Source organism: Ovis canadensis, chromosome 1 (genome assembly GCF_042477335.2).
Source record: "Ovis canadensis isolate MfBH-ARS-UI-01 breed Bighorn chromosome 1, ARS-UI_OviCan_v2, whole genome shotgun sequence".
NCBI lineage: Eukaryota > Metazoa > Chordata > Mammalia > Artiodactyla > Bovidae > Ovis > Ovis canadensis.
In genome coordinates this window covers 119,294,758-119,304,758 of record NC_091245.1, presented here as the reverse complement: position 1 = coordinate 119,304,758, position 10,001 = coordinate 119,294,758, and the positions used below count along the sequence as shown (strand labels likewise).

The window sequence follows — 10,001 nt, the reverse complement described above, 5'->3', positions numbered from 1 at the left end:
TTAGGCTGCCCCAAAGGTTCACTGCCGCGTTCCCACCCAGACTCTGGACAGCGCCCCGCCCTTCTCGGTTCCACCCACCCGACCCAGGAGGGGTCCCCACAACCCCCAAGCCCACCCCTGGAGAGCCACCCACTGCAGCCCCGCCCCTCCCAAGACCCACGTGTCGGGCCCCACCCCGGCGCTGGCGGCCCTTTAAACACCCCCACCCTTACGCAGCACCCCCCCAGCCCGACCCGAACGGCAGCCGGAGAGGGACAAAACTCATGGCGTTCAGCCAGCTTCCTCCGCGGATCTCGTCCCGGACTGCCCTGCCCTTGGGGCCTTCCACCCTGGGTCACAGCCCCTGGCGGCCCTGAGCCCGCGGCGGCCCGGCAGAGGAGTGTCGCTACGGCCCAGCTGCGGGGCGGGGCCGGCGGGAGCGCAGGTCTCCGCCGCTGCCACGGCTGCCTCCGCCTGCCTCCGCCTGCTGCTCCGGCCGCCCGCTCGCCCGCCGCTGGGTGCGCTGCACGCGGGGGGCCGCCGCGGTGCAGAGGTTCATGCAGCGGCGGCGGCCGCGGCGGCGGCGGCGGCGGCTGCTGCCGCTGCCGCCGCGGAGGCAGACAGACCCGGCGCTGCCGCCGCCGCCGCCGCCGCCGCCGCCCTCCCCCGGCTCCATGCCGCCACCGCTGCCGCCTCCTCCTCTCCGGCGAGGGGCGGGGGGCTCCGGCCCGGGGTGGGCATCACTCCTCGCAGCGCCGCTCCCCTCCCTGCCCTCCGCTCGGGCCCTGGAGCTGGCGGAGGCGCCCGCTGCCTTCTAGGAGCGCACGCTCTCCGCGCGCCCTGCGGGAGAGAGGGGGCGGGCGTGGGCGTGGGCGGGGGCGGGCGGGCGTCGGGGCAGCCGGGACCCCGCAAGGCGGCGAGAGGAGGGGGCTGCCTCGGAGGATGCCCGGCGGCGGCTCCCCGCTCTTAGGCGCGAGCTGAGCCGGACCCAGAGCGGGCGGCGCGTCGCCATGCCGGTGTGACGGGCGCCCCCGGCTGCCCGCGCGGTCCCCGGCGCTGCCCCACGCCGCGCCGCGCCGGCGCCGGGCGGCAGGATGGGCTGTATCCAAAGCATTACCTGCAAGGCACGGATCCGGCGCGAGAACATCGTCGTGTACGATGTGTGCGCCACCATCGACCAATGCCCCACGCGCATCGAGGAGACCTCGCCCATCGTCCTGCGCTACAAGACCCCCTACTTCAAAGCTTCGGCCCGCGTGGTCATGCCCCCCATCCCCCGCCACGAGACCTGGGTGGTGGGCTGGATCCAGGCGTGCAACCAGATGGAGTTCTTCAACACCTACAGCGACCTGGGCATGTAAGCGACCGGCCGCGCGGAGTAGGAGCGGGCTTCGTGGCGGGGTCTCTCCTCACCCCGACCCTCCTCCCCAGCTCCTTCTTACTGCTCTCCCCATCCTTTTTATAAATCTTCCTCCCGCCTCCTTTTCCATCTCCCTCCTCCCTACGCTTTTGTTTCAGTGACAGGGCTGATGTGTGTAGGGAGGCTCCTCGCGAAGGCATTTTCTCGCGGTTTGCTTCTGATTGCCTATGAATGCTAGGAGCACGGTGCGGGGCGGAAAGAACGCTCTGAGGAGGGTTCAAGAGACGGAGGTGGGGGTGGCTGGCTAGTGCCCTGGGAGTTTCCGGGCGCCGTCTGTGGTTTGCAGGGCTTCTGGGGAAGAGTTTGGGGGAACCTGTAGAGAGTAGTGTAGTGCCTGGGGCGCGTGGGCTGTACCGCGCGTGCTTTGGAGAAACCCGAGCCGGTTTGGAGAGGAAGGTCCCAGGCGTCCAGCCTGGACTTGGTCTGCCCTTTTTCCTTCGACTGTTGACTTCGAGCTCTTGTCCCCCGAACCGGAAAGCCTGGAGGCGTTTCCATCCGGAACCGCACCGCCGACAGCCACCTCTCTGGCTCAGCGCCCTCCGGAAGAGTACTGGAGATGGTGGGAGTGGGAAGGCTCCGGGCGCGTCCCAGCGGAGCGAGGCTGATGACCTTGTGCGAGCAGCCTCTGAATTGGCGTGGTGCGATACGTGTCTGTGCTCAGTGAAAGTATGGGTCTCATGTCGGTGTAGGGTCTTTACTTACTCCAAAACTTTATTCTCCGGCTCTGGGAGGGATTCCCCAGCGGCCACCGCCGAATTCTGTCGGAGAGCTGGGAGCTCTCCAACTTCTTTCAGCAGCGCCGCTCGGCGCGCGCCGGGCTCCGCAGCTGCGGTGGAGACCCGGGATCGCGGCGACTCCTCTGCCGCCAGGGGCCGACAGGCTGACCCGGAACCGCAGGCTGCTGACAGTCTCGTCCAGGACCTTTTTATTAACTAAATTTTCATAACTCCCTGCCAGACTCCTTTCAGAAGTACACTCTGGACAGTTGGCAACTACAATGGCTAAAAGGTTTGGGGCCTGCATTTTGCCTGCTGTTACAGTGTAGGTCTAGAACACCCTAATTAGCTTGCAGCCCGTAGGGAAACCCTCTTCTGAAAAGTCAGCCTCATTTCATTAGTAATCTAAAACTCCAGAGTTCCCTAGGTTCATCTTTTGAATATGGATATAAGGTGGGAGAGTTTCCATTTTAAAAGGTCAAACTATTTTTTTAACAGCAGTTTGCAGGCTTTTTATTGCACTTTGGGAGCATGTAAGTTAACACTAGTCATGGGTGCTAAGAGGAATTCTGACAGGTTGCTTTGTCTCTCCTGGCTCCCACTCCCACCCTTTTCCCTACCCCAGAGAGTCTGAACTTTCCTCTCTAATCATAAAAATACAATGCTGGAGAAAGCTCCTTCCTAAGGAAGAAGTGTGACAGCCCGTTTTGCTCTGTCTCTGCACCCAGAGTGTTCTTGTCTTTCCGGAAGGCAGCTGGATGTGAGAAATAGAGGAAATCTTATTTGGGGTGAATTCTGATGGCTCAGACGGTAAAGAATCTGCTTGCAGTTCAAGAGATCCCAGTTCAGTCCCTGGGTTGGGAAGATCCCCTGGAGAAGGAAATGGCTACCCACTCCAGTATTCTTGCCTAAAGAATCACACGGACAGAGGAGCCTGGTGGGCTACAGTCTCAATCGGACACGACTGAGCAACTAACACATGTGCCATTTAGAAACATACACCCCCTCAAAAGAATTATTATATCTGAACATGTGTGTCTCTTAAAGATTTTTTTTTTTTTAAGAAACTTATTATTTCCAGCTAAATCAGAGAAAGCCCCAGACAGGGCAAGGGCATCCTCATGTTTGTTCTCTTGGCCTGACCCTGACGGCAGTGTGCAGCATTGGCTGAGGGCAGTAATTGCAGCCTGGGGCCACTCTGAGAGACACTAGGAGGGACTGAGCCGAAAGTCTTGCTTTTCCCAAGACTGCACACCCAAGAGTCTCTGCTGCCTCACATCTCCTGTAAATTAGTAATCTGAAAGTAAATAAATCGTTCTTTCATAAAAGAGAATATATTCTACCTCAGGAGAAGTATAAACAGACATGGTAGTTGAACTTTCTTGACTCTATGAGAAGATGTGTCTACATGGGAACCCACTTTAGGGTGTGACTTGGTGTCTGCTGAGAGGGACACATTCTCCCTGACCCTTCCTTGCTGAGTTCTTGCCTTTGGGATTTAGAGGGGAAAAAAAAAAAAAAAAAAGTTCTGCCTTTAAACTACCACTTTCAGTATTTTAAGATTCTTGCTTTTCATGTTGTTGTTGGCGGGGGACAAAAATAGTCCCCAAGAAATCATAAAGCATATTATTTTAGATTTGTGTCCAGGGGCCTCCTGTCTTTGTGGCTACAATAATGGCTGTGTGTGTTTAAGGCCACTTTGGAGCCTGGATTTGATTGAACCAATTTCCACGAAATGTTTTGGCCCTGAAAACTTGGCCAGTGTAAACTTTCTGATAGAAACCCATACTGTATGAAAGTCACTGCAGCCTATTAGTTACTATGTCCATTTTAGCCAGTACCTTGAGTGGAGAAAACACCGCAGGCTGAATTTTCACCCCTGTGTAATGGTCTTGTTGCATGAAGCATGGTATGATGAGAGGCTATAGGTTATAAAACTGCCTTTTTCAACATTTAAAAGGGCCTATGCCAGAGGAAACCTGCAACTTAAAATGCCAAGAAAACTTTATCTATAGGTTTAAAGAAAACATGAGCTTTCATGGTTTAAATTTCTCCACATTTCCAAGAAAGGGACGTCTTCTACAGGAGCATTTGAAATAGCTGATGGTCAGGATGGCCAGAGCCTAATTTGAACTTGAACTCAAGTGACTTGAAACTCCCCCTACTGATTCTGTAGGAAGCAGGCTATTAATGCTTGTGGCCCCCATTTCTTTCTCATTTGGCCCTGATGAGCCTGCTCCTGCAGCCCTGCCAAGACTGCTGCAAGGCTTCATCCTTCAGGGAGGAAGAACCACGGGATTTTCTCAATCAACTCATCAATAAACAAATGTTTATTTTACTAACTGCCTCTGATGCACCAGTGCCAGCAAAGAAAACAAAGGAATAAGCAGGCAGCTTCAGTGTTCCTCAGTGCAGGAGGTAAGGAGGGGCACAGGCAGAAAAGGCCAGTGCTCCCAAGTAGTATAGGAGAAATGCCAGTGAAAGGGACCAGGCCAAGTGTTCTAGATCTGTAAAGACTCAAGCTGGATGCAAGGGATGGGTGAGATTCAGCCAGGCAAGGAGGAGGGACTAGTTCTAAAGAGCAAAAACAGCAACTACCTGGAGGTAGGAAAATAGAAAGGGGCATAGAAAGGCAGGAGAGGAACTTTCAAGGTGAAGAACAGTGGGGGATAAAGTCAGAAAGGGTCTGTTGGGAAGGCCTAGAAGAGTAGATCCGGAAAAGGGAAGGCTGAGATCAGATCTTCTAACCAAAAGAGTATGAGGAAGCGCTTCATACCCTTTCAGTGCCTCTTGGGCATGCAGGAGCTTTTCAGTAGAGACTTAAGACCCTTATGATAGAACAGGTCTATTTTTTTTTTTTTTTTTTTCTAATTTATTGATATAGTTGACTTACAGTGTTGTGCCAATTTCTGCTGTACAGTGGAGTGATTAGCCTATATATATATATTTGGAGGGGCTCAGCCCATAAAGAATCCACAGCAATGCGGGAGACTGGATTCAATCTCTGGGTTGGGAAGATCCCCTGGAGCTGGGCGTGGCAACTCACCCCCATATTCTTGTCTAGAGAATCCCATGGACAGAGGAGACTGGCAGGCTACAGTCCATGGGGTCACAAAGAGTCAGACATGACTTGGGTGACTAAGCACAAGCATATATGTGTGTACACCCACAGACACACAGATACACACACACATTCTTTTCTGTTACGGTTTATCACAGGATAGAGCGCAGTTCCTATACAGCACAGTAGGTCCTTGTTTATCTGTCGTATGTGTGATAGTTTGCATCTGCTAATCTCAGGCTCCCAATCCATCCCTCCCTCCACCCCATGATGGAAGTTTTGAATGCTAGAGTACAATACCCAAGAATGAGTGGGGTTCATGTGCCAAAGATGCAGGCAAAGCTGAGGGGGAGAGTCGGCAGTGGCTGAAGGCCCTTCCCGCTCCCTCCGTGCCTAGGCGTGGTGTCTTCTAGAGCTGTAAGGGTCAGCTGTGGTCAGCTTAGGGCTGATGGTGTAGGGCTTGGAGAGCCTTGGCCTGGGTGCAGCTTGAGGAGGTGGGAGCTCACACCTCACCTTCAGGAGACAGCTCCTGGCTCTCCTCCTCCCGCAGAGCCAACATTACTGAGGGTTTGACTATACCCACCCACCTCTGTTACCGTTTCAGTTTATTCCAAGCTGGTTTCTCTCAGTTCCAAATTTGCGCTTGCTCAGTTCGTCTGGGCTTTCCATATTTCCAGATCCAGCAGACACTTACCTTTTCATCAACATTCCGCATGGTTGACAGCTTCCTGTGTCTTGAATCACTTCCATCATTTAGCTCTCCTGCTGTTTTTCTGGCTGTTCCTCTATCTGACCTCAAAATGCAGTTCATTGGGACACTTCTCATTCTGTACTGGAGGGATAGTTATTTCTTCCATCCCAAGGGCACCAGATGGCCTTTGGGATACAGAGTCACCTGCAGTACAGGCGTATGTGTCTACACAGTTTCCACTTGGCTGGCTGGAAGAAATCTCAAGCTCAATGTATCCAAACCTGCACTCTTGATCTCTGCTGTAGCTCCCACCCAAAAGCTGCACCTCTGCCATTCTTTCCCATTTTAGTAACACCTTCAGTCCCTGGGTTGCCTTAGCTGAAAATCTGTTTGTCACTGTAGATACTTCCCCCGACATTCATTCCATTATCAAATCCTGCTGATCCCATCCCGCAGATAACTAATCCAGCCACCACTTTCTATGCCCACCTCTTCCAGTGTAGGACACGTCATCATCCCCTATCACTTGCTCCGACAGAGGATTTCTGACCAAACTTGCCACCTCTGTTCTTGCCCTCCATCCAGCCTATTCCCCCTATGATAGTCAAGTGACATTTTAAAAGTGTAAATGCTGTTGCTTTCTTGCTTAAATCCTTTAATGGCTTCCCATTACAATCCCAGGATAAAATTTGCAAATCTCTTCCCACTCTGAATTTCTGTTCTTAAGCCCCTTCAACCTTTTTTCAGTTCTTCAGAGGAACTAGCTTTATCCTGATTCAGAACTTTTCTACGTGCTGCTCTCTGTCTGAAATGCTCTACACACCTACCCTTTGCTAGCAAATTCCTACTCCTCATTCAGGTCTCAGCCATTACTTCAGAGAGGCAACCCTGAGTTCATAGTTTGTATTAGGGTTCTCCTGTTCTCTTGAGTAACACACTACTCTTTTCGTTGTTACCGTTAGTAAGCAAGTATTTATATGTTTATGTAACTTCTGATTTATCTACAAGACTGTAAACCCCATTAAAGCAGGTATTATATACATTTTATTTCCCTGTGAATAGTGCTTGCCCATAACAGGCGTTAAACATTTGATCAAAATAAAGTGAAGTCGCTCAGTTGTGTCCGACTTTTTGCGACCCCGTGGACTGTAGCCCACCGGGCTCCTCCGTCCATGGGATTCTCCAGGCAAGAATACTGGAGTGGGTTGCCAGATCAAAATAAAGGAGCCCTTTTTCTAACCTCAAATAGTCTGTGTCCCTTTCAAAAAATCACGTCTTTCTGGAAAATTAGCTTTTCATGTAAAACCTAGTGCTAATGCCACAAATCTCTCCAACTCCTGACTCTCCAGCAGTCGCTTAACACACGAGCGATTGAACTCCGCCGTGCTTTTGTGTCATTTTGAGCTGCATTGTCCCACGAGATTCCCTGCTCCTCAAGCCAGGGCGCGTGTCTGTCACTTCCTCTGTTTCCCTGCAGTGTTCTGCACACCAGGAGTGCGGTTCAGTAAACACTGAGGCCCAACTGTCTCGTCACCTGCTGCAGAGTGGCATTCAGCGTCTGCCCAAGGAGCTGGGACATGGGAACGTGTCGTAGCACTGTTCCACCTGCATCAGTAACTCATGGCCTGAACTCCGGGACTTCTGGAGGTGATGGTCCTAGCCAGCACTTAAGCACCTGGTCTAGTAGGGTGATTGCCCCCGAAGCAAACACTGCCCTTGTTCAGGGCAGCATGTGCAGCATAGCTTTGAGCGTGGCCCTCACTGGTCGAGATGCCTCCTTCAGGCACTTTGCTCTTGGGACCAGCTCGGCTCATGCGTCCCAGGAGCCGGATGAGTGTGCAGGTGCGTGTCTCACCAGGCCCAGTGCTTCTCAGCAGCTGGCGGCCCCGTCCTCAGTCTCCCTGTGGAGACCAGAACCAACACCCCTCCCCCATTCCCATGACACCCCCAGTCAGGGGCCCCATTATCTGGAAGTAGTGAAGGCTAGTCCTCACCAGAAACGATGGGGACCCTGTCCCAGAGCATCAGATGGGAAAGCAGGATCCAATTCCCTTATTAAAGTCCTGAGTGCCCTTGAAAGGGAGGCAGCCTAACCCTTTGCCTCTAATCTTCTCCATCTCGGCAAAAGAGGAGCAGCAGCAGATTAGCTGGTCTTATCAGGAAGCATTAATCTCACTGGAGATAAAGCACAACTCTGGAGTTGGAGGGGGTTGGAGGAACAGGCAATGAAACATGATTCAGAAAAAGAAGGGGAGCAGTACGTGGGAGTTAAAATGTGGCTTGTGTAGCATGGGCTGCTGAAACACAGCTGCGCTGGGTGGAGAAAGCAGGACAGGCGAGCTGGGAGGTGTGGGCCTGCAGAGTGTCAGCGACCTTCCACGTGAGAGCAGCGGCGGATACTGTTTGCGGGGTGAGGTCTGCAGATGCTTCATGTTCCAGGTTCAAGAAGGCTGCAGGTTGAGTCAGGAAATGCAGAATCTAGTGTGAGACGTAAGATCCCCTTCCCTCCGATTTGTGGAGTGCTCTGATCTTGTCTCACCCTGGGAGCTAGATGTTCTGATTATATCTGTTGAGAAAACTAAGGCTCAGGGGGTCAGAGGACTTGCCTGAGATCATGCATCTAGTTGGTGGCTGAGCTGAATCTTTGTGAGAGGGTGGGGCCAAGAGGGTGGAGTACCAGGTCCATCCATCCCTGGGCTCATTCCCTGGGAGCAGGGGGACACCTCACCTCTCAGGGACCCAAGCTGGCCGGGACTGCAGGTTTTAGTCCTGTGCTGTCTCCTCCAGGATCTTCCCTGGGGCTCACATGTCAGCCCAGATGGGCAGCCCTGGACCCCAGCAGTTACACAGACTCCCCAGTTATTGTACTTGTGAGCCCATTCATCCCTCAAACTCTCCACACAATTGCTGTTTGGACAGGTGATTAGGAGGACAAAGAGGACCCTCTTCTGGTAGTGGGAAGAACCCCTGGCTCTACCCTCACTCAGCAGAAATTCCGCTGGCTCCTGGGAATTCTTACACTATTATTGCAAGGTTCACCCAGGCCACTGTGTTAGCTGTGTGGATCCCACTCCCTCAGCAGCTCTGACACAAGCCAGTTGGAACTGTTCACTGTGCCGGTTGAGGGTACACCAGCTATCTTTCCAGCACAGGGATGTGAGTCAGAAGACCTTGGATTCGATTCCGAGCCATATGACCTTTGGCAGATTCCTTAACAATCTAGTGTCTAGTTTGCATTCATGTAAATAGACAGCAAAAAGTCCCATCCTGTCTACTTGGCTGGGGGTCAGGAATCAAGTGAGATGAAAACTGTGAAAGTGCTCTCCAAACTAGTGTATTGTGCACGTGTGTTTTTTTGTTTTGTTTTTTTATAGAGCATGACTGTTACTCAGCTTCCCGGGTGGCTCAGCAGTAAAGAATCTACCTGCCAGTGCAGGAGATGTGGGGTCAATCCCTGGGTCGGGAGGATCCCCTGGAGGAAAGGGCAACCCACTCCAGTGTTCTTGCCTGGAGAATCCCATGGATGGAGGAGCCTGGTGGGCTACAGTCCATGGGTTCGCAGAGTCAGACATGACAGAACGACTAAACAGCAACATGGCTGTTGTTACTAGAGGGTGACTCTGGATCAGCCTTAAGGAATAGGGAGGTTGTGGCTTCCCGGGCAGAGAGAAGCATTCACACTCTGGGGAAGGGTCCCTTGTGCATGAGCCACGCTCCCCCAAGTCCCACTCAGAGTCAGAGGAGAGGAGAAAGGCTCACTTTATATTCAGAGCCAGGGCTGTTTTTCATTCATACTCAGAGGAAGGGGGTAGCTGCTACCTTTTGTCCCACCTAGAGGTTGCCTTTCCAGATCTGCTCTGAGCTGTGGACTCTGGGCAGCAGCCAGGACCCTGCTGCTCCCAGTCCTTGGCGCTATGCCTGCATCTCAGCCAGGTCCTCATGGGGCCTGCCTGCCCTGCCCCAGACCCCCTGATGTCAGTGTCAGTTGGGCCCCAGATGAGAAGGCAAGGACTTGGGGCTGGAGTGATACTGTGCTGTCCCTTTTCAGGAAGGTCTGGAGTTTCCAGCCTGGGTGGACAATGAGACCCACACCTGAAATAATTTGTGTCCAGAACTATTTTTAATACATTCTTC

General features: G+C 53.0%; 1 protein-coding gene across 1 annotated transcript in view; it reads left to right on the top strand.

Moving 5' to 3' along the window:
- The first annotated feature begins 246 nt into the window (after positions 1-246).
- FAM78B (family with sequence similarity 78 member B) overlaps positions 247-10,001 on the top strand; it is a 93,564-nt gene continuing 83,809 nt past the window's right edge. Inside the window, exon 1 of the mRNA XM_069547758.1 lies at positions 247-1,336. Within this exon, the coding sequence (XP_069403859.1) occupies positions 1,074-1,336 (263 nt within the window). The 5' untranslated portion in view covers positions 247-1,073. The remainder of the gene's footprint in view (positions 1,337-10,001) is intronic.